The sequence below is a fragment of the Atractosteus spatula genome, chromosome 18, assembly GCF_055471065.1.
Source record: "Atractosteus spatula isolate fAtrSpa1 chromosome 18, fAtrSpa1.hap1, whole genome shotgun sequence".
NCBI lineage: Eukaryota > Metazoa > Chordata > Actinopteri > Semionotiformes > Lepisosteidae > Atractosteus > Atractosteus spatula.
Window position 1 is genome coordinate 8,741,414 of NC_142723.1, and position 24,437 is coordinate 8,765,850.

Genomic DNA, 24,437 nt, shown 5'->3' on the forward strand with positions numbered 1-24,437 from the left:
AGTGTGTAAGAGCCGGCTTACCAGAGCGGTGACGTCACCGGTGGCCGTATGCGTTACAATATTTTAAAAAGCATATCACGGTAAATGTTCCTAATTATATAAATGAATCAGAAGATCGACCTCATCTCTAATGACTAGATCCATTTTATTAAAAAGTTTCAAAACTTTTAAAAATACATCTTTTGGATGGTCTCCGACTTAACCGAGAAGAGTTAAACCGAGGACTGTGCATTTTTTAGAACGATACTATTACACCCCCTTCTCCCCCTCCCCCATTTAAAAAAACGCCCTCTCCATTTGATCATCACTGCTTTTCCAGACTATGATATCCTATGGAAAAAATCGACCCCGACCCAAAGAAAATCATATCCCCAAGTTCAACACGATTTCAATCCAAAAATGTCCTGACCTCTACGCACCTCCCCCTGCAGCCCTGCAACTTCGCTCCCCCTACTGGCGTTTCCCAGATGTGCGCTTGCAAAACTAGAGTTCAGATAGGCTGGGATCTCAATGGGCCGACAGCGGAACAAAGTTATCAAACAAAGCGGCGTATTAGTTTCAGAATTCCAGAAGGGAGTGTTAGGACCAGCGTTCGAGGACTTCAGGACTGTTAGGTGGTTGACGTTTTCATTTTTGGGCCAGTGAAAGCTGTATTCTACTTAAACCACCTTTTGTGTTTTCTTTTTGATTCAGAGAGTATATGCGTTCTTCTGTAATTTGAGAATATTTTAAGGACGGATTTAACCAAGATAGTATTTTTTTCCTCCTGGATATTTCGCGATTTTGTTAAATCCTTTCCTAAAACCGAATTGGGGACAGCACTTATTCTGCAACAGATCAAACATGTGTAAGAAACCACCGGGAATACTTTAAATGTTGCAGGTATCTTCAGTGTGTTCATTTTGAGAACATTTTGGGAGTAGATTTTTTTTAAGAATAAGAGGATTGTTAGATTTTAAAGAAGTCGACACAACAAAGCTGTTTACCGTGTATCTGTGAATTAATGCTTCAAGGGCAGTTTCCTACAAACAAATGCAAAGGGTTTTGAAATTAAGAACATAAAGCTGTCTATATTTCGCAACGATGTCTGGCGTGGTGCGCACCCTAAGCCGGTGTTTGCTCCCAGCCGAAGCCAGTCGGGAGCGAAGCAATAGCAAAGAGAGGAGACGGGATCGGGACTTGAGCCAGGAGCGAGAAGATCGTCGCCGCAGTCGGGAAATTGATTCCATGTTAGCCCGAGAGAGACGCTCCATCCGCCGCTTGGTTAAGATTTTGCTACTTGGAGCTGGAGAAAGTGGCAAGTCGACTTTCTTAAAGCAAATGAGGATTATTCATGGAAAAGAATTTGACCAGAAAGCACTACTGGATTTTCGAGATACTATATTTGAGAACATTATCAAGGTAATGGCAGTCAAAACCTAGATAAATAATTGTATACGGTCATCTAAAAAAACTCAACGAAATGCGTTTTACATATAGGTTACTCTTGTTTTCAGATTTTGTAAAGAGCTATTAAACTACATTTCCTTGAGACTTTGTTGTTGGTGTTCCAAAATTCTAATGTTATTTTATTAGAAAGGATATATTCCAGCACAGTTACCATATATAGAATTTAAAGTGCATATCGTCTTTCTGAATGTACACTACACGCATCTCGAATTTGCGTTTGCGCAATGTGCACAGGTCTTGCTTGACGAGCTTACGCAAACCGCACAGCTGAACCCCCAAAAAAGGGTGACTGATGTCTTGTGACTGTCAGGAAACACTTTAATCAGTGATTTTGCAGTACACATCCAGACCTGTAATTAATGTAGCAAACGGACAGTTTCACTTTCAGGCGTTTCGCAACAAAAAGTCATTTATGGCAAGGAACAGTTTGCCGTTTGATACGTCTGGTAAAAGTAAAAAGTTGATGTTGAAGCTTTTCAAATTTACTTTAAAAAGATAAGAACTTTACAATCGTGAGTCAGGTCAGTTCATGAAGAACTTTTATACTCGGCACAGTTAAACCCTTGGGCAACTCTTCATGTGGTTTGTTTTTTTTTCGAGAGAGCAAGCGTTACATTGTATTTAGGAATAAAAACACCAGAGTAAGCGGTTTAACTTGCACTTGATTCTAGGGGTCTTGCACTGCTTCAGGCTGGCATGTGAATTTTGCATCTCTAGGTAGAGTCTTCAGTAACCGCTTGACCCTGATATATGTTGTGCTGAAGTCTTTGTGATGCTTGTTTTGTTGTATTGTTGTGCTGGTCTCTGCCACAAAACAGTTTTGCCCCAGGGGATAATAAAACTTTAATTGAATTGATTCTTAGAGGATCAAGGTGTGCCAGAGCGTAACCTAACAAGGACAGGGTGCAAAATGGGACTACCTTCTGAATGGTGGGAGAGCATCTATCCAACCATCCTTCCATTTTATATCCTCTCCTTCTAATTCAGGGTCAAAATACACCTAAGAGTATCACAGGTGTTAAGCGTGAAGATCAGTGTTCAAGGTATTCACCATCTTTTTATTGCAGATGTGTACTGTAAATTGCTGGATGCTCTAATAAAATAATGGATTAAATCAAAGCTGTTGTAAACATGAAATTCAGAAGTAAATGTAAAGTAGCATCCTATGAACACTTGAGAAAGATTCATTTCATGCATAATTAGACTAGGTCAGTGGCTCATGTGGCTAGGTGGAAACGTTGGTGGGAACTATGTCTGTTGGTTTTTGTCCCTGCTGAGTTCTTAATCACTAATGCTGACTAATTAATTGGTCTGCTTTTTTTGTTTGAACTGTTTGTAATTTTTGCACCATCTTTCGTTTATTGCAGTCTCCTAAACCTAGACTTGGGGCTTGTGCCCTCATTTCTCTCTAAGCAGCTGTTAATGGGTAATCAGTTTGCGATGAGCAGAGATGGGTGTGAATGACAGTGTATCAAGTATTCCCCACAACAAGCTTTGTTTTTAACATATGAGATGACACATCTAAATGTGAGGATTTCCATCCATTTTCAAACCTAGGTGTCTCCTAGGACCAGTGTTGGGGACCACTGGACTAGGTTATGGAGTTAAGTAAGGTGCTGTTTTGGGGGGGTGACATCTCGGTGAATACAGGTAGGTGGGGAGGTCTGTAGTTTCATAGAGCTGAAAAGTAATCAAATGTCATGTAGGTGTGATAATGAATGGTTTGCTGTAAAAGCTGTGCAACATATTGTGGCAGCTTTTTAAAACTTTTTAAAGTACAATTACAATTGTGAGAAATAACTTAAACCATCTCTTATTCAGTGATGCTTGTACTCGTTTAAAGGGAAACTTCAACGCTATTTTTATATTCCTGGGTTAGAAAGAATTGGCATTGATGAGTGCATTTCAAACCATAATGGAAGTAAAATGTACAGTGTGACATGTAGTTTCAGGTATGCGCAGCACCATATTCTACGATTTGGAACGAGGCAACAAAACTTCAGATGATGAGAAATCGCCTTATTACATTATGAACAAGCAGATCTGTTAATTAATCTCTTTTAATCCAATATAAATGTTCCTCTTGACTTTTAGATGGCTCTGCAGACATATACTACTTGTTAACTGCAGATCTCATTTAAACATTTCTGTGAAATGTCGGCCGCACAACCTGTAAGTCTATTAGACACTACAGTGATTAGTGAGCAGGAAAGGCTATTCATATTCCATTTTGCGCAAACTCTCATTCTTGTCAATGGCGAGACCAGGATTTTCAACCACATGGTGACTATTCAGTACTTTTACAAAGCTCACGATTTTGTGCTTAATTGAGAATTTGTAAAATGTTGCAATTCTGTCAATGCATTTATTCTGTGATGGAAATTTAATAACCAGTCTAGAGAAATTGGGATTGCAGGTCCCCTTTAAGGGTTTGCTAAACTCACACACCTGTCTTATGGTAGCTTTTTAAATTGTTCTTTACAAAGTTTAAACAATATTGATTTAACAAGGATGTTTACCAGGAAGCATGCATCTGTAAATATAGAATTTATGTAGTTCATGCCTGTCTCTTTTTCTGTTCAAATAAATGTGCAAGCAGTGAATTCTAAATACAGTATACGTATTTTAAAAAAAGTTCAAACATCTCAGTGAAGACTCTAATAAGAGCTAAAATTGGTTTACTTGAGGAAAAAAATGATTTAATCTAAGCCAGTACAACTGCACTGCTATATCTTTACCTTCATAATAAGCAGTTGCTCTAGCCTCAGTACATTTTGCACTTGGCTCTGGTAACCATTTTAAAATCAGTCTTATTTTTTATCGCAGAGCTATAATTTTAAACGGCAGTAAAATGCTGAAGATGAAAGTTTGAACAGCTCACTTTTAGCAGCTTGCAGCTAACCACCTTGGCTTTTTTGGAGCAATCATCAAAGGACAATTTATGGCCACCACTGTTTATAAGAGTAGAGAGAGAGATCACATGGAGTTATGTAGTGTTCACAGATCTCTATCAGCAGTTATTGCAGATTTAATTATTTTGAGCAGATAATATGTGGCCAAACAAAATGACAAATAAACATATGAAGTAATACATTTCTGACTATTGTCACTGCATTTTAGCAGCCAACAAATTCTGCAGACGTAATCATGATGAATTGTTTTTGACTGAATATTTCATCTCCCACTGAGGAATCTGCTTATGTTGCAGTATGAGAGTTATTTAAGTCAAGGAATATGGTGGAATAATGTTGTTGACCTAGCCATGTCATAATGAATATAATGTTGTCTATCAATCTTGTCCCCTTCTCTGCACATTGTTTTATTTGGGATCTGCCTTGTGCTGTAATTTTTACCTGTGCTTGCCTTAAATCACAGTGCACCAAAATCATGAAAATCTTGAAATAAATACACGTCTTGGGTTATACAGCAGATTTCTAAAAGAAGATACAAAAGTACTAAAAAGTATTCTAACCTGGTTGCTGTGGTTATGTAATGTTTATATACTTATACCATAGGATTTGTTCTTGGAGTAAATTATATAGCTTGTATATACAGTGTGCACAAATTTAACTTTTGTGCTGTTGTCTTTAATAGCTACTCATTTGTAGTAATGCACACTAATATTTAATTCCTTTCACAAATATTACAACATATTCAATCATTTTCAACATGCAACATTACTAGAAAAAGATTTACAACCATCTGAATAAAGCTCCATTGTGCAAAAGCAATTAATAATAGTTAACAGGAACTCTGAATTCAATGGCTTTTGCTTTAGGAAATAATCTCGCACAACACCCTTATGTAGTTGTCAGAAATGGAAATGATCTGTACTTTCATTATTTTAGTGGAAAGCAAGCTATTATTGAACTAATAAAATTTTTATGACAATATAAAGAATAAAAATTGTTTTGCCGGGCAATTAGGGTCTAAGTCACACAAGAATTGCGATTAATTAAAGGTATGGGAACTTAATTTCTAATCAGGCTGTTAAAACCTTATATTTTAATGTTCTTGTCAATTTTTTCCCTAAGCCAATAATCTTGCTGTTCAAACATGAATTTGTGAGGCACAAGACCGCTTTAGGCCGTGGACATGAAGTAGATCAGTAGCAGTTGGGGATCCTTTTGTTGATGCATGGTTTCTGCAAGTTGGAACAGAACAAGTGTTAACTGGCTTCAGGGTTTCATATTCTCACAATGACAGAATAACTTTCTTAAATCTGTTTGCTGGGACTATATGTGCACGTAAAATGGAAAGTTTTTTTGGATACAGTCTCAATTTTTTTTTAAAGAAGGAAAAGAAACAAGGACAAAATTATGAGCAAAAGAATAGCAGCATGTCACCTCCAGAGCTTACCTGTCATAACCATAATCAACTCGTACATCAAATGTGCAGCTCTCTATGTGAGAATGTTGCTGTCTTCTGTGCTCAGTGTTATTGTAAAAATGTAATGCCGCTTAGGATCAGGGAATGGTAGAGTTTTTAGCTGCATGTTTCTTTCCCCATCCCCTCTGCCAACTCCCAATTCCAACAGCATTTTCCAACAGAAAGATGAGTATCTAAATTAGTGGTTCTTAACCTGAGATGCATATACCCCCTGGAGGTGCGAAATACCCTTTCTGGGGGTGAGAGACATGCCAGATTTTTTTAGATTAATCATCGAAAACATAATAAACACAGGCACTTTAGTACAACTATTTTGTTTAATCAAATCTGGGTTTGAGATTTTAAGATAACACATGAAGAATTACACTTTCTTAAGTTTTTTAATTTTACTGTGAAATTAATGTTTATTATTCTCTCTCTTTCATTCCATAGTTGTGATGTAATTTAGGTTTAAAGAACTGACCTACTTCAATGATTTTTGATAAAGAGTGAAAGAACATACAGTATTTTGAGAACCACAGAGGTGGAGGCTGCAGTAAAGGTTAAGAACCACTGGTCTAAATCCTTCAGCTTTTGGATGTTATTAGAGCCCCCCCGCCCAACCCCCAGTGCCACTGTATTTATCATCTCTTTTGTTCTTTCAACAACACACTGTTGGAAGTGACAGTCCTCTTGCAGAACGTTGTGCTAGGTAGGTGGTCTTTTAATTCAGAAGATATTCAAAGTGTTTTCGGGAAAAACTGGAGGAATACAGCAGTCAGTTTTCCTTTTACTTGGCTGACCACTTTTCATGTGTATGACCTCCCCTTATCTCTTCTATATCTGCTTTTTTCTTTATATACAGAAGGGAGGAGCAAAGGCCTTTGAGTTTATGAAGAACATGAAGTACTTGATTTTACGGTTATGATTTCAGATACAGAAGGACTTTCACTACTTTAGCATAAGTAGGTCATTTTGAGGAGATAACCTAGTTAAAACTGCAAATTGAGAGGTGGGGGTGGGTGCATTGCCTAGGATTAATGACGAAAAGAGGAATCTGTAGAAACAGGATTGGTTTGAATGATAAAACTGTTTCCTTGCATTTGAAAAGGCTAATAGGAAGTTTTCTGAACAAAACAGAAACAATGCAGAAGTTTGCATTCTGGTATGACAATGAAAAAGGAAAGAGTTTTATAAAAATGTACTATATACTAGTGTACTTTTTATAATATTATAACAGTGTTAAAAAGGAAACATTGGGGTGTTTTGATGCTCTTCTGTACTGTAGATATCACCATTTACTGTTTGTACTTACAGTATAGTGCTGTGCTGATTGTAAGCTGTTAAGTCATCAGCTGCTGTCTGATACAGTATATTTCCTCTTTACTACTTTAGCAAGTATTTGAATGTTTTATATTTTTAAGGTTTGCTGCTAAGTTACATGCATAAAATAATGCATTTTTGCTTGGACATTGTTCCTTTCATATGCAGGGTGTTGTCTTTTAGTCAAAGAGTTGTGAAAAAGATTCCTGACCATGTAATTTGCACAAAGAGTGGTCTGCAGTGCAGTCTCACAAGTTAAGCATGTTAACAGATGCTTTTTGTTTATGTGAAGATGATACATGATAAGCTTTCTCCAGTAAGTGACAAGAGCTGAGTAATAAAAAGACTTGCTTGTCTGTTTTGTGAAAGAAGACCTGTTTTTTTTCACCAGGCAGGGGGAATCGAGCCTCGAGCTTGACCCCCTCCCCCCCATTTCTGGAGACTTTTGATGATAAGGGTGATGATTCTTTCTGGGTGTGTCCTTGATTGTTTTAGAAGAAATCTTATCTTGCTTGATCTCCATGTCAGTGGTTTTCTGGTAGATGCAAGCTGATGTAGACCTGTAAAATAGGTTTTGTTTTATTCTTTTTGAAAGCAGTGCAGCATGTAAGAACATATTTACTGAAAAATAGCACCTCTTCAGGCTAAAGGTTTGTTTTTTATTATTTGTCTGCAGTTTTTATATAAAACAGCAAAGATTTGTACATATTTGCACAGCTGGGATTTACGAAAGTGATTTTAATATAATATCTTGCTTAAGGCTACAACTTTTCCTACTTTGGTTTTGGTTCCACAGCCCTCCAGTGGTCCAGAGTCCTAACCACTTTGTCACAATACTGCAAAGTTGTACAAAACATTGTGCGTTAAAATGATACAGGGTTGTTGTTGGCACACCCCCAAAAATAGCACACCCCCTAAACTGGTAACATGACAATATACCAACTTATACCAATATACCAAGTTCTTATTTCATTCTTCATTCCCGGTAATACACTCATCCAACATTAGTTACGCAAGATTCCTTTCCACAGGAAGTGACCCCTGACACTACCTGGTGTTGTTTCATTCTCCCTCAATGCATGTCACCACAGATTCATGTTAATTGCTTTATGAGTCAAAACTTGAAACCAAGTTTAGCTTGACCAAAGCAGTTATTATTGTTGTTCTAATGCATCTGTTTGCCACTGTTCTGGCTTGGGTATTAAGTCTCATTATGAATCATCTTCCTGTTAGTTTGTTCTCTGTGTATTATGTGATCTACAGTATAGCTCATATCATCTCCCACATGCAGCCTGGTGTTTCCATCCTTTTGAAAATTGAATCCCTCTAATCCAAATGCATTTTTTAGCTGAATAGTTTCACAGTAGAGCTACATAGAGCATTAACAGACACAGTGGAAAGGTCACGGTAGTTTTGTGAAAATGTCAACAGAACTCATTGCAAAAAATGTTTGGTGTTTAGTTTCAAAAAACGGTAAAAAATGTAATATATATGTAATATATAGTGTTTTGTGCACCAACAAATTCCTTGTAATCTAAAGATGACTTTACTTAAGTCCATGTGCAATGAATTTTATGAATATTGAATATCTGGTATACGTTTAGATCCCTGGAAAATGGTGTTTTGGGGTTTATTTTCTTTAGCAGGCAGGAGATATGTTGGAATTCTGTCACATGAAGTGCCATTTAAAGACACCTCTGTTGATGTTTCACAATGAATGTTAGTTCTTTGCTCAGTTGTTTGAGATAGGGAGTTTGAATTTGTTTGCACGTTTCCAAAGGTCGGCAGCAGTATCAAGTAAGAGTCAACAAGAGTGCTGTGGTGAGCAGGGTGTATTTAGCCAGCAGTTGCTCTGCTATCAGTGATGATTTCAGAGTAAATATAATTTAACTGCCTGCCTGCAGCTGTGAGGCAGTTTGTTTTAGTAGCTGTAAAGAAAATTTTCAGGATGACTTTTTTGGAGGCTTTAGTTTAGTAAGTTTTGTTTTATATATGATAAAAACTGTACTGTACGAACTGTATGTTTGAGTGGGTGGTGGGCATTGGCTGCAAAGGACAAAGTAAAGATTTATTCTGCACCACAGAAGGCTCATTTTATCTCTAGAATAATTGAAACCTTATTAAAGGTAATGCATTGATTAATTAAGCCTGTTTTGATTAGTTTCAGGTCCTGTAAAGTCAATATTCAACATTTATTGCAAATCAGTGTTTTTAAAAAGGTCTAGTTTACTAGCTTAGATTTCAATTGGAATATGAACTGAGAGAGACTGTCTTATTGGGTTATTCATTTCAGTCAAACTTGATTTTTGTAAGGTAGATGCCAAGGCACTTGATCATAAGCATACAGAATGAGTTTAAGATTAAGAAATTAGGTAACACTTGTTGTTGCTCTCCCTGAGTGACACGGTTTTAAATTAAAGTGTGAAGTTTTTTTTGTTCATGTTTTTGTTTATTTAATCTTTCTGAGCCAAATTTTGGATATGAAATCATCTACAATATGTAACAGCTGCACTCAGATGATAACACAAAGCTTGTTAAATAACTGTTGTGATAGTTTTAGTATTCCAAGGTAATGCTTAAATATTATCCATTAGTGTTAGGAATCCATTAAATATTTGTTGGTTTAATAATTGCCTTGTGGGCCAGCATTTGAAATATCCATGCTACCTCACCTTTTTCTAATGTTTTGAAAGAATATTGAAACCATAAAGTATTTCAAAGAAAGGTAAGTTTGATCACAGACCTGTAAGCTTCCAAACCTGCTTTCTGTGTTATCAGTATTAGGTGTGTCGATAAATTACAAGCACAGCAGTTGATCAGTTGATCCTTTAAATAGCAACTTGTCTTTAAAGGCTTTGACTGGGCAACATTACATACAGTACATCATACTTTAAAACATTTCTCATTTGTTTGATGTTAAGCTAGTTAAAATGTAAATGTAAATTGCAAATCTGACAAAATCATTAAGTGGGATACAGGACACTTTATAAACTAAGCTATTGCCTGTGGATTTTGTTTAGGGTCATTTACAGTCTTAAAGAAAAGAAGATGACAAATTAAATGTACAACACATCTTTTCCATGTGCATGTTGGGATGGTTACCAATGTTTATTGGTTTTCAATAATTAGGGATTCTGTAATGCATCTTATGCAATGAAAACTAAATATATCTGGTAGATGGTGTCCTGAATTAACCACTGCTGAAGGATTTAAAACAATGTATAGAGAATCAACTGGTTAGCTTGTATGTCCAAAGATTTCTGGTTTTAATTGTAATATTTTTTTAATTTTATAATCAGCCAATTTGGACTCTCAAATCTCCAGCTGTTTTTTTTCTTTCAGTCCACAGCAATAACACAGATTTAGTTATTACCAAAATCTATTATTGGTCAATTAAACTGCAACCTATGCTGATGAATAAAATACTTGTTGTTTCTTAATATGAAAGAAGAATAGAAAAGTCACAACAACATAAGTATTCAAACACAAATTAACTTAGGTTGCACAAATTTACCTTAATGAGCCACACGATTACTTGAGTGACCTCTGTGCATGTGCAATAATAGTGGTTTTCATGCCTCTCTCAGAGGTTCTTTGCCTAGATAGTCAAAGATTTAACTGAGAACTAGCTTTCAAAAATGGTCAAACACAAAGAAATTAAAAGGCACAGATCAAGAGAGGGGTGAAAAAATATTGAAGTTTCTGAATATGCCTGTGAGCAGAATATAGTCATCAAGAAATGGAAGGTTTTGCTGAGCAGATATTTAAAGAATGTTAACATTAGCTGTAGATTTGTGCATTTCAAAACACTAATATTAATTCAATCATGTACATATTGTATAGAACGTTTTTATGTGTTACGTACCCCCAAACACTGCCTAAAAGCACAACAGGCCATCCCTCCAGACTGAGTAGCTGGGTAAGGAGGAAATTGCTGAGGGATGATACTGTGAGTGTAACAACAATTTTAATAGAGATACAAAGTTCAGTTGCTGAGGCAAGGAAAAATGTGTATCAGCTGTGCATATAGGACCTAGGTCCTGTAATCTGGCTTCTACAAGAACATTTGCTGGCTCCCAGCATTATGGTTTAGCCATTGGAATGATGGATGTTCTTTCACCCAGACTAACTCACCAGTCTATCTCCTTATGCTTATAATTGTAGTACTACATTTGTTGCTGCTGAGCCTATGAAAATACCCATGAAGAAACCCGTGAGTTCTGCTTAACATCGATCCTGTGTATTATGTTTATCCCTTCATAGGCTTGAAGGTATGATTCACCCATTCTGTCAGATAAGTCTGCGGGTAGAATGCTGTCGTAAACACCTTTTTTGTCTTCACCTCCCTTAAAGAAATTAATCTAACCCACAAGCTACCATAATCAACCATGACCAGGACATTTTGATACTGCTGTCTATTCTGGGAAAATGGTATCATAATATCTACCCCTAATATTTCTTCTGGCTCCTTTATAGCAGTAGATTGTAGGTAACCCAATATTGTCCTATTTGTGCTGTCATGGAAGTCATTTTAAATGTCTTTCCTGAAAGTTGCAGTTGGTGGCTTTCTTGTTTGACTGGCACCCACCAAACAGAAAACCATTTGTGATGTGTTGTAATTCATAATGCAGTTGCTGGGTAGATTCTATCTCAGCCTGGTCCACTGGTAAAGAACATCATTATCCGAGACTTGACTAATGCAAAAGCCTTCTCCTCATTGTTACAGGTTCCAGCATCTATTACTATAGCATTGGTATGCACTGGGAAAGGTTTTAAAAGGAAGTTAGTAATATGGGAAGATCAGTCAAAGCTTGCTTTAAAATTTCAAGTGCTCTTTGGTATTTGGGGTTCCGTGCTAATGGTGTAATGATGCGGCAAGATGAAAAATAAGTCAACAATGGCACCCATAATAAACCCAACACTAAGGACTGAAATTCAGTAGTGGCTAGGAACAGGGGAAGCTCTGAAACAACTAAGCAAATGTGAAAAAGAGAAAGATAACTGGTGTAAGAGCTATGGGGTAGCAAACACACAGCAGCTCAGCTAATGACAGTGCCCTGAGTGAAAGGCTAGGGAAGTATTTAAAGGAACACCCGAAGAAGGCTCCACAGCCGAAACGTTGTGTTTTCTTTTTTCTCTTTTCAGCACGGAATAAATCTATTACTTGTTCTTTAATTGGAAGACCGCTGTGAAAGCCTGTCTGAGCATGTCTTAACAGCGCAGGGAGGTGTGCTGTCCTATGTGTGCTTGCAGGACCGATCAGCGGTGTCTGCTCAGGCATGGCAAACGGAACTTTCTTCCTTCTCCAAGTATTTAATGGATCTGACTTGTCTGCCGAATCAGCTGTGAAGAAATAATACCAACCAGCCATTCGCAAAAAATGTTGCACTCCATTCACATGGAATTCTGTATGACAATGTACCAGTAAATCTAGGATCTACTTTGATTTGGGGCATTGGTTATGTAATTAGAGGTGTTTTGTTACTCAGTCATCTATAATTGTTACAGAATGTGTAACAATGACCATGGGGAACAGGAAGGTTGAATTTAGGACCTTCGTTAGTATGTTCTCAACATCCTGATCTCTAACCCTTTCCTTTGCTGGCAAAGGATGTTAAGTTTTTTCCCTCACACGAATTTCATCCACAGTGTGAATGCAATACTGTACCAGCTTATTATTTTAAGAAATGGCTGGATGGCATCCTCGGTTCAGTTAATTTCTAATACATTGAGTTTTCAACATTTTTTGTGTTATGTATCCTAGAAGGGAGAATGGGAATAGGTCAGTATGCTCTTCTGAACCATTTATCCATTAGAGCCATTTATACAGACACCCAGCTACGCAATGCCTCACAGGACAGTTGGCATAAACCAGAGGAATGGTGCATCTCTGTTTTACTGAAAACCTGTTGAAGCCTGGGGGAACATACTGTTGGAACCTCTTTTTCTGTAAGAGCCAGGAAAACACTGGCCAACTAGTCCTAGCTTTGCCCTTGGGTACTATTGCCAGTTTGATTCCGAGACTGAGAATGACCAGTCTGAAGCTGAGCATTTCTTGAGATGGGTGAGTTTGAAATCGGCCATGTTTTATATGTTTCTGTTTGTATGTAGCAGTAACACATTAGTTGTGTGAGCAACTTGGTCAAATGACCTGATGGAGAGCAGAGTAGGAGGTTGCAATGGGCAGTGTTGCAGATTCCAGGTTGATGCAGAGTTAAAAACAATACTCAGCCATTTTTAATTGGAATAATTTCGAATTTATAGTTTGTCATTTTTAGTAATTTTCATTTAAAATGAAAGTGGCAAGGTGTCTGACCCAGAAAATTCAACATCCCTTAAAGGAATGAAAGTTTATTCGCACCCAATCAGAACCTCAGGTGATAAGTGCTGTTAGATTTCCTATTGGTAACACCAGGGATTTGGTTGACTGACATGTGCATGGTTACTGTAGGGTTTATTTTTCCATTGCAGCAAATATGCTTTAAATGACAAGCACAGGGTTTCACAGCAGGAGACTTCATTTATCAGGACATGGAGGGTCTTGTCTTCATATTTCATGAAAAATATCTCAATTCAAGCAGGTGATGTGAGAGACACCATTAATGAAAATGAGTCAGAAAATGTGATACAAATAGTGTTTTTTTAGAATTTTCATTAATTGAAACAATTGAAGTAATCAAAGAGAAGAAACATTCTTGTTAAAATGTAGAGTGATATAGCTTATGCTTTTCAAGTGTATTTTGTTATGCCAAAGATCTATATTTCAGTAACATGCAATTGGGGAGTATTTTAGAAAACATTATAAAAACTGAGGAGAAATAAGATTTTAATGTGTACATTTTTGGCACTGACAAGGCATTTGGACCTATGAAATAAATATATAAAAGTATTTTATATGTTTAACATTTCTGTAGTAGAATATAGAGGTCTGCTATGGAACAAGCCTAAATATTCAATGAAGATCTGCTATGATACCCTCCCTTTTCTCCATTTTTTCTTTGAGTGGGTTTGGGGAACCAACTCATTTTGAAGTGATTTTAAATATTAAGATGTATTTGATATGTTGGAAGCCCTATAAGTGTTTCTGTGTGCATTACCAGATGTAAAATAAGTACCACTGCTTTAATATTTCAGTGTATCTGAGTGCTTTAAGATTGAAAAATTATACTGTGCAAACATACTGGGTCGAAATTGTTCAATACTGAAATTATTAGGCCTTTTTTGCTTATGTAATAGGAACCTCCTGTACTCCAGTTATGTCATAATGAACATAGTGGGCTTGTCAATTGTTTATACTACTTAGCAAACTTGTTTATATATTATTTTGTCAAATGATTATTCTATGTAATATGTATAAATATGTAGGCCATTATTCAAACTATACCTCTCATACACACACACATTGCTCTTGCATACACACAAAATGCTTTCACACTCTCCATTTTACCTCACATACACACAAAATGCTCTCACATTCACTAGTTTTACCTCTCACGTACACACATAAAGCTCTCGCATTCACTAGTTTTAATTCTCACATCAACGTGTGTAAAATTATTTTGTAAATAATTTGTAAAAATGTTTGTATTTTATAAAATGATTATTTCTATGTAATATGTACTAACAGTTATTTATTATGAGGTGCAGTTTAGGCCATTATTCAAACTACACCTCTCATACACACACATATTGCATTCACACACACACAAAATGCTCTCACACTCTTCATTTTACCTCTCACATTCATATAAAATGCTCTCACACTCCATTTTACCTCACATACACACAAAACGCACTCACATTCACTAGTTTTACCTCTCACATACACACAAAATGCACTCACATTCACTAGTTTTACCTCTCAATTACACACAAAAAGCTCTCACATTCACTAGTTTTAGTTCACACATACATATAAAACTCTCTCGCATTCACTAGTTTTACCTCTCACTTACACATAAAACACTCCTTCACACTGTAAATGTGAGAGACATTTGTGAGAGCATTTTGTGTGTGTATGCGAGAGGGAAAATGGAGAGTGCATTTCATGTGTATGTGAGAGGTGAATTATGGCCCAATATAGGCAGTCCGTCTAAATGGCACAATGTGATTGGCTGAGAAAATTTATCAACAAGCTTTCTCATTTTCTGCTGTGCTCCAAGATGTAGGAAAGAAATCAACCTCAACCACAACAAGCACTAAGCCAAGCCATAGCTTTAATTAATAACATCTTAGCCACACCAGAAGCAATAGCTTCATTGTCATCGGCTACAACACCTGTGATGAGTGTTCTTCCTTTAAAGCAGCATGCAGCTACCGAAGCTAAAATAAGTACTTTATTTCGACATAATTTCTTTGGGCTTCGCATCATACAGACTTGTCTCCGAGCTGATACTGGTGCTACTCTTCCCATCCCAGCTTTGGCAACACCACCATTACGTCGGAATTAAGTACTTATTTCACCTTCGGTAGTTGCATGTTCAAACCCAGTGCCACCGGGGGGGAAGGGAGTTTTTTCCCTCAACTGAACTGTCCCACCCCCTCAGTTTTGGACAAAAGGATTTTGGAACACTTTTGCTTACTTAACTTGTAACTAAGTTGTACTTTGTCAGAAAACTACACTAACACCGAATTCAGAGTTACTACATCAGTTTGATGTGCAGGAGGGCTATCTGTCCAGGAATGGCACATATTACATAGTGTCTACGTTATTGGGTGTAAACATTATTATGATCTTGTTTGCTCAGGTGGACTGATTCCTTGCAGTAGTTAATCCTTATTCCTACAATTGTTATATAACTAGGACTGTAGTTATAGAAGTTTGTGCTCTCTGTTGGTTTTACAACTATTCTTAACGATTCATATGCAAAAATGAATGCATATGGTATTTTGTCACTCCAGGCAATAATAATCGCGAGAGTGCTGACGAACGTGAAACTGTACTTAATCCCAAATTGCTCGTCATTATCTTCTATCATGAAGCACTCATCAGTGGTATGGTTGCGAGAATTTACTTGGGTAGTTCCAATGGCTCTGTTTCAACCGAAATATCACCGCCCCCCTCAATTTCAGACACCCCCTACAGATTTTTCCCCTGGTGCCAGCCCTGTGCATGCTGCATTGACGGAAGAACACTCATCGCAGGCGTCTGATGACAATGAAGCGATTGCTTCTGGTGTGACTAAGATGTTATTACTTAAGGATACGGCTTGGCTTAGTGCTTGTTGAGGTTGATTTCTTTCCTCAATCTTGGAGCACAGCAGAAAATGAGAAAGCTTTTTGATAAATGTTCTCAGCTAATCACATTGTGCCATTTAGATGGACCGCCTACATTGGGCCATAATTCACATCTCACATACACGTAAAATGATCTTACATTCATTGGTTTTACCTCTCACATACACATAAAATGCATTCACATTCACTAGTTTTGCCTCCCACGTTCACATTGTGAAGGAGTGTTTTATGTGTATGTGCCAGGTAAAACTAGTGAATGTAAGTGTTTCATGTGTATGTGCGAGGTAAAACTAGTGAATGTGAGTGCATTTTGTGTGTGTGCACGAGGTAAAGCTAGTGAATGTGACAGCTATTTGTTTGTGTGTTTGAGAGGTAAAGGTTGAATAATGGCCTAAATGGCACCTCATAATTTATGCTTGTATGGCATCATCTCACTTTAATTTAAGTTGCATAAGTTAACAGCTATTGCAAAAGCCTAAACCCTTTTATTTGTATCCATTTATGTTGTAGTAGTATTTTCTTATATTTTGGGCAGAAGAAAAATATTTTCAACAATTGAATTTTTCATCATATAATTGATCACAAATCACATATCAGGTTACTTTGCACTTTCTAGTACATTGCTGTTTTCTTTCAAACTTCTGTTTTCTCTTAGTGACAGTTGGATTTTTGCTGGTTAGTCTGAATCTCTTCTCAATATTATAGGGGTTGTAGTTTTGAAAGGCAAACCTTCTGTCTCTTTATGTAACGAACAGTTCTTTCCGGACCCTATGCGGACGACACAGTCCGAAATAGTAAGGAAACACTGGGGAAAAAGTCATGCAGGAATATGGGGATGAAAACAGGGGGGCGTGTCCAAAGTGCACTGGTGCATGGGGGAGGTGTGGCCGAGGCAAACAATCCAAAAATAATCCAGACAGGGAATCCAAAAACAAGCTAGAGTCCATGGCCAGGCGATCCATCCGAAACAGAAGATTAAAATCGGGAACCGGCAAGGGAAACAGGAACAAAGACTTAAAACCATGATGAAGCCAGACTCATCAGGACCCGGGCTTGCACAATACGGAAATCAGATGCAGAGCCTGGAACTGACTGAGTGTCTGGCTTTTAAGGGGAACGGGAAGGAGGCTGAACAAGGGGCAGGTGCACAGAATAAGTCCAAAGTGAAAAGAGCCGGAGCGCCCTTAAGGAGGAGGGACTACAATCGTGACACTTTATTGTGTTTGTATTATTGAAGTGTTTGTAGCCACCTCTAGAATAAGTGCGCAAAGCAAAATTTCATTTCAACATACTGTCATCTGAAGTCTATTATTTCTCTTGTAAAGTTTAAGAAAAAGATAGCAAGGGCATTAACAAACATTCTTTCTTCAGACCTATTGCAGAAGTTCCTTTAATCCTTAAAAACTGAGGTGGGGTCTATTTAACCATAGAACTCTGAGTATATATTTTTTTATTGAGCTGAACGTCTTGAATATCTCGTTATCTTGGAGCCACAGATGATGTCCACCATTCCACTTCCTTACATTTTGAAAAATATTTTTTAAGCCAAGTACAAGCACAAGCTATTCTTTTCATCAAGGAAACTTGACTTTGTCACATGGTCTCAGTCCAGACATTTTCAGAAATTTAAATGAACTGTAAATGATTTCCTGTTTCAACATTGAAGGGTGAGTTGGAGTGAATCCAGAAAACAATGCTTTAGGTAGCCTTTTTATTCTAGCTTTGATAATGACAAAGAATGAAAACATTAGAAAAATTACAAATGAGGAGGCTGTTTTGCCTATCTTGCTCATTTGGTGGGTAGTACAGTACATGATTGACCGAAGGCACTTGTTGATTATGTTCAACAATTAAGCTAGGCAGTTTGTTCAAGTCCTCCAAAGCTCACTTGGTTACCACTTTACTGGCATGACTTGTTAGTAACCTTCTCAACACTACCTTTCAGGATTTAAAGACTTTTAGCAAGTCAACTTGTAGTTTCCTCAGTTATAGAATGAAGATTCAGTTTCTTTTACCTGTCTGTGACAAAAATTCTTGTAATGTGAAGAATTAACCTTGTTTGCATTCTTTGAACTAATTAACAAGCAAACATATCTTAAGTGTGAAACTGAATTTTTTAAACAGTCAATTGAGTGCTATATGTCATGTACACATTTTAGTACTGGTTTGACGTAGCCATTATATTAAAAAGTTATTTTGCTTTAGTGGCGTCATGGGTTTAGTTTTATTGAGTGTCAGAGAGATACAGTATGTCTGAAGCATATTATAAAGCATGGAGTGGAAAAGGAGCCATATTCATCTGAAATGAAACTGAACCTGGGTGGGACAAAAACAAAGGCTTTAATTAATAGTTTAAGTTGTCAGTATTTCTTAAATGTGCTACAGCTTTACTACTCTCTACATAATAATTGTATGTGACTACTGTACTTGTTTTATTTACTCTCTGTGGTCTTATACTTTACCATTTTTTTCTAGTTGTGAGATTATCTGCTATCATGGAGGGCAAACTGTGAAGCTTTCTCAAAGAACACTTGCTGTATATAAATATAAAAAACAGTGTTAACCAAAAGGGAATTTGCACTGGCAGTTGTGTATAAGCTCTTTCTCAGGCAATTCAATGCTTTTGTGGTGTGTGAATCCTGCAGCTGACCTCCAACTATGACTGAGGGTTCAGTGATAAAGCAGCCCCCTTAGTTGGAAGTTGTCTTGTGAAGCGCTGGAGGAAGAGCCTGTCTGTTCCCAGAAAAATTACACTGAGGAAGTGGGTGAAAGGTCACTGGTGGCTTGCGTGGGCTAGAGCTCGGTGGGGGCAGCTTGCTAGAGACCAAACAAAACTCAGGAGGAAAGAGGAGGGGGACAGAGCAGCCCACAGGAAGGTCCTTTTTACAGCACTTTAGAACATTGCTCAGATTGAGACATTTAGTTTGTCAATTTGGAGAGAATTCTCCAGATGAAATGGGCTGGAGTGATCCTGAAGGCAGCGAGGTTGTGGTGTGTGTTGGGTCTTCAGCTGGCAGTGGAGAATGTGTTCTGAAGTAATGGGTGTGGAATCTACCTAAGAGTTGTAATTCTCTACATTCTTTCAGAAGACCATTGTGTACATGCTACGTGTCTTAAGGTTGCTTAATATTAATTTGTTCTTTCTCCTACTTATTTGTTGTGCTAACTGCTCCAGGAAAATGGCTGAAACACTTTTCATAGCCACTCACCAGAATGTGAGCAGAAGGAACAGATTAGCTGGCTTCTGACATATTGCTAACTAAAATTTCTATAATGTCATCTACACTACTGTGTAAAAGTCTTATAAATTTTTCCTATTGTGTTCTATTGTGTGGATGTGTAGAGAGGATAAAAATGGTGTAAGTGATGATGAGAACCTGCTAGTGACTCAAGTAGATTAGATGGATTAACTGTTGCAACACTTCATTGGCTTCTCATTCATAGTTTACCTTTTTATTGTGTTTAAGATTAAAAGGATTTTGCTAAGTGGGAAATCAAAAGAGTAGTTAATGACAAAATTGGGTTCTTTTCAACTCAGCTGAAGTGTATTAATAACAGCTGGATTTGTTACAATAGTAGAGAACATTAGTGAATGATTTGAGCAAATTGATGCTCATAACATGTTTTGCAGTGTCTAAAATGTTTGCACAGCATTGTATAAAATACTTTATAATTATCATTCTATCTATTCAGTTTTTTTATTGTTGCCAGATATGATTATCTAATATAGCAAATGGCAATCTATTTAGAGAGTGCAGCAAGGAAGCACAATAACAGGATGCGTAAAAAATAATAGGGTGAGTAACCCATAACAAAATACAAAATAATTTGTTTCTAATAAGTAGGCTGTAAATGTACACCATCTGTATTTTGGCTCTGTAGATATAATAGTTCTGTAGATGCTGTTTTTGACTTGGCTTCCAGCATTGTTGTCAGTACATTGTAGAAGGGCATATATATAGCAAATATAGCAATATAGCAGAAACCATGCACTGTAGAATATTTGTATACAGCCAAAAATATTTAGATAATGGCATTATTTCCAGTGAACTACTGGAATACGTTTACTAGTTGTGTAAACAGAAACTATATTGCAATGGGCCATTATTGCATGGGATAACTATGTTATCTGATCATTTTCTGTTATGTTAGTTTAATAAAGAACTGGGTGTCAGCAGTAGAAAACATGCTTTCTTAAGGTAATTAAGCAATTTGAAAGTCTTTTAATTGCTCAACCATAACTATTTTTTAGTCATTTCTTTAGGATGAGCCTGAGGCTTTGTAATGGGAAAACATTTTATTGTTTCATAATTAAGACAAGTATGCCCTGGCAGTCAAGCCATGCAAAATTTAAAATTGATGCTTTTTATACTGCAGTAATACTATAGTTTCAGTATAGTTTAGGAGAGTTGTTTTGAAATTAAATACACAATGCGTTTTTAAGTATGGTATTAACCAAAAAAATAATAATACTAGTCTTTGAATTCTCTGTTCACATTGTACCCAGTCCAGATTTACAGAGCCACAGCTGAATAATGAGCAGTTGGGAGTTTCAGGTGAACAGTGGGTGTACACTGTTCCAAAGACCTTGAAAGTATACGTGATCTCTTTAACTATGTAAAAATCCCACAAACAAGGTGGTAAATTCAAGTTCACTAAAATGTTGGAAGGTTGTAGCCACTTTGTGAAGCGTGACTCTTACAAGATCAGTGTGTTATATAGTGATCATCAAAAGGTGATTTAAACTGTTGATGAATGTCAAGATTTGCAAAAATCAACCAGCTTGGCCCCCCTACGGACAGCACAAATGATGAAACCCACCTCATTCTTTAGTGCTACGTTTGTGCCGTTGAAAGTAACTTCCCAGCTTCTTTCTTTCCCGAGGTATAGCGCCTTCCTTTTTGGGGGTGTGACGTCACTCAGCCCTGCTACAATGTTGTAGTGGAACCGGACCAGTCTCATTCGTTAGTGCTGCCTTTGTGCCATTGAAAGTAGTGTTTGTGCTGCTTTTGTTCCTGAGAACAAGTTCAAGCTGAGTTCAAGTGCTCTGTTACTGGTGCAAGAGTAACAGTTCTGCAATTTTGTTTCTCTGTTTACCTGGGTGGGGGCGGCGGTTAATTTTGCTTTTAATAGCAGTAAGTTCTGTGCGTTTGTGTGAACAGGAAGATTAAAATTGTCACCAAGATCATACCCTCATCAGAAGAGTTGCGGATGTAGCCTTAAAAGGCGATCATTAGCAAGCAACTGCATGTTCTTATGAAGAGGCTTTAAATAGCAAGTCTCAGTATTTTGTAGCTGTGTCCTTTTTAAAAATTTGAAGAAGTAATCTGGCCATCAGCAATATCACTCTGCAACTCACAACTAGCAACCCACTGAAGCTAAGTAGGTGTGAGCCTGGTCAGTACCTGGATGAGAGAGTGCCTGGGAAAAACTAAGGTTGCTGCTGGAAGAGGTGTTAGCAGGGGGCGCTCACCCTGTGGTCTATGTGAGTCCTAATGCCCCAGTATAGTGATAGGGACACTATACTGTAAAAAGGTGCTGTCCTTCGGATAAGATGTAAAACTGAGGTCCTGACTCTCTGTGGTCATTAAAAATCCCAAGGCATTCTCAAAAAGAGTAGGGGTGTAACCCCGGCGTCCTGGCCAAATTTCCCATTGGCCCTTACCAATCATGGCCTCCTAATAATCCCCATCTATGAATTGGCTTCATTATTCTGCTCTCCTCCCCACTGATAGCTGATGTGTGGTGAACGTTCTGGCGCACTGTGGCTGCCGTCGCATCATCCAGGTGGATGCTGCACATTGGTGGTGGTGGAGGGGAGTCCCCATTACCTGTAAAGCACTTTGAGTGGAGTGTCCAGAAAAGCGCTATGTAAGTATGGCAATTATTATTATTATTAATAATAATAATAATAATAATTTATTATTATTATTATTATTATTATTATTATTATAATCTTCGAAAAGTAATCTTCTGAAGACGTTATCGGTTGACCAGGTAGTTCATAACTTTACAGTGCTCTTATGTGCAAACATAGCACAATTAGGTCATAGTCCTTTTACTTGTGTATTCCTGGTCAATCTTTGGTGTAGAATATAGTGTGGGGCACACCTTGACCTCTGAAGACACAGATATGAGTGCCTTGTCATAAATTGTCATACTTCTCCCAGCTTAAATCGTGTCTTTTGCAGTATGCAATGTAATGATCCAGGACATGTTTGCTTGTCCAGCTCCCGGATGTCACCCCTCCAGCAAACAGCACAATTAGTGAAACCCACTGCATTTCTTAGTGCTGCGTTTGTGCCAGTTTGTGCTGTTGAAAGTATCGTTTTTGCTGCTTTCATTACCGAGATATAGTGCCTTGGTTTTTTTGGGGTTAATCACGTGACTGTCTATAAGAAACTTTAAAGGTACCAACAAACTCGTTACTTTTAATTATTTGATGTGATGAAAACAACAGGTGCAATTTGTTTCGGTACAGTCTACTCACAATCTGCAGTTGTAATCTATATTCACAACTGTAACAATATTGTTCAAATTTCACTAGCATGTGTAACGATCATTATAACGTTCTCAACAAATGAAGCTTTCAAAGAGATCTTCGCTGAAGATGCAGAAAATACTGTATATCAGAAATCAGTTCAACTCTCTGACGCTGGGGGCAACTTATCAAAGATCACAATTAAAAGATCTGGTAGTCGTGATCTTTCTGTATTTGCGTCATACTCCGAAAAGGGAGGCGCTATATTGACATGCAAAACATCCACCCCACTGGACTCAATCAATCAAAGTTTATTCATCAAATGCACAAATGCATGCAGCAGTAGTTGCTGGCAATGAAATGTCTTTTCTACGAGCTCACCGGGGGGGAGTAAAAATCACAAAATTAAAGTTACAAAATAAGGTTCCATAATAATACATAATAGTTCAATAGAAATTGAATAAAATAATCTCAGACGGAGCTCAATATAAAAAGAGCTGCGATGTGTCCAGGGTGTATGCAATACATTATGTCTAGTTAAAGCCTCTTTATAAGAACATGCAGTTGCTTGCTAATGTTCGCCTTTTAAGTCTACATCCGCACCTCTTCTGATTAGGGTATGATATTGGTGACAATTTTAATTTTCCTGTTCACACAAACACACAGAAGATAATACTATTAAAAGCAAAATAAACCGCCGCCCCCCAACCGGGCACACAGAGAAACAAAATTGCAGAATTGTTACTCTCGCACCAGTAACAGAGCACTTGAACTCGGCAGACGGGATCACTGGAGGTCAAAGTCACCGTGCATGGTCACGTGATCACCGGAAAAACAAGGCGCTATATCTCGGGAACTAAAACAGCACAAAAACTACTTTCAATGGCACAAACCGGCACAAAGGCTGCACTAATGAATGAGACTGGTCCGGTTCCCCTGCAACGTTGTATGGGGGCTGAGTGATGTCACTCCCCCAAAAAAGAAGGTGCTATATCTTGGGAAAGAAAGAAGCTGGGAAGTTACTTTCAACGGCACAAATGTAGCACTAACAAATGAGACCGGTTTGGTTTCCCTACGACATTGTAGGGGAGCTGAGTGATGTCATGACCCTGAAAAAAACAATGCAAAGTTTTGTCATTGGAGCACAGGTGAGTGTGGAATGGACATGCAGAATCATATGCTAATGGTGAGGTCCATTATGGTCTGGGCATAAGTTTCTAGTTACTACAGAACTTCACTCGTAGTGTTTATTGGCAACCTGATTGCAGAGCATAATGTTGGGTTTTTTTATATCCTTTCTGGGAGTTCATCTTGACATCCAATGTCTGGTTGTGTAACAGGACTTTCTGGCAAGATGAGAGTTTGACCAAATGAAAATGTTTGTCCAAGTTTTATGAGAGAAATTTGACAGAATTTCACAAGACTGCATCTGTAACCTGATGCAAAGCATACATAACAGATGAGCAATATGTGTTTCTTCTTATGCTGGCCTATCCTGTTAACAGCTGTAAATGAGGCTATGAATCGAATTTGCTTATGCTCTGTGTATTTCGTAAAGTTGTCTTTTCCCTCAATAATA

At 37.6% G+C, this 24,437-nt stretch overlaps 1 protein-coding gene across 1 annotated transcript in view; it reads left to right on the plus strand.

Moving 5' to 3' along the window:
* The first annotated feature begins 581 nt into the window (after positions 1 to 581).
* Positions 582 to 24,437, plus strand: part of gna12a (guanine nucleotide binding protein (G protein) alpha 12a) — a 64,216-nt gene continuing 40,360 nt past the window's right edge. Inside the window, exon 1 of the mRNA XM_088936796.1 lies at positions 582 to 1,401. Coding sequence (XP_088792922.1) covers positions 1,084 to 1,401 — 318 coding nt within the window. The 5' untranslated portion in view covers positions 582 to 1,083. The remainder of the gene's footprint in view (positions 1,402 to 24,437) is intronic.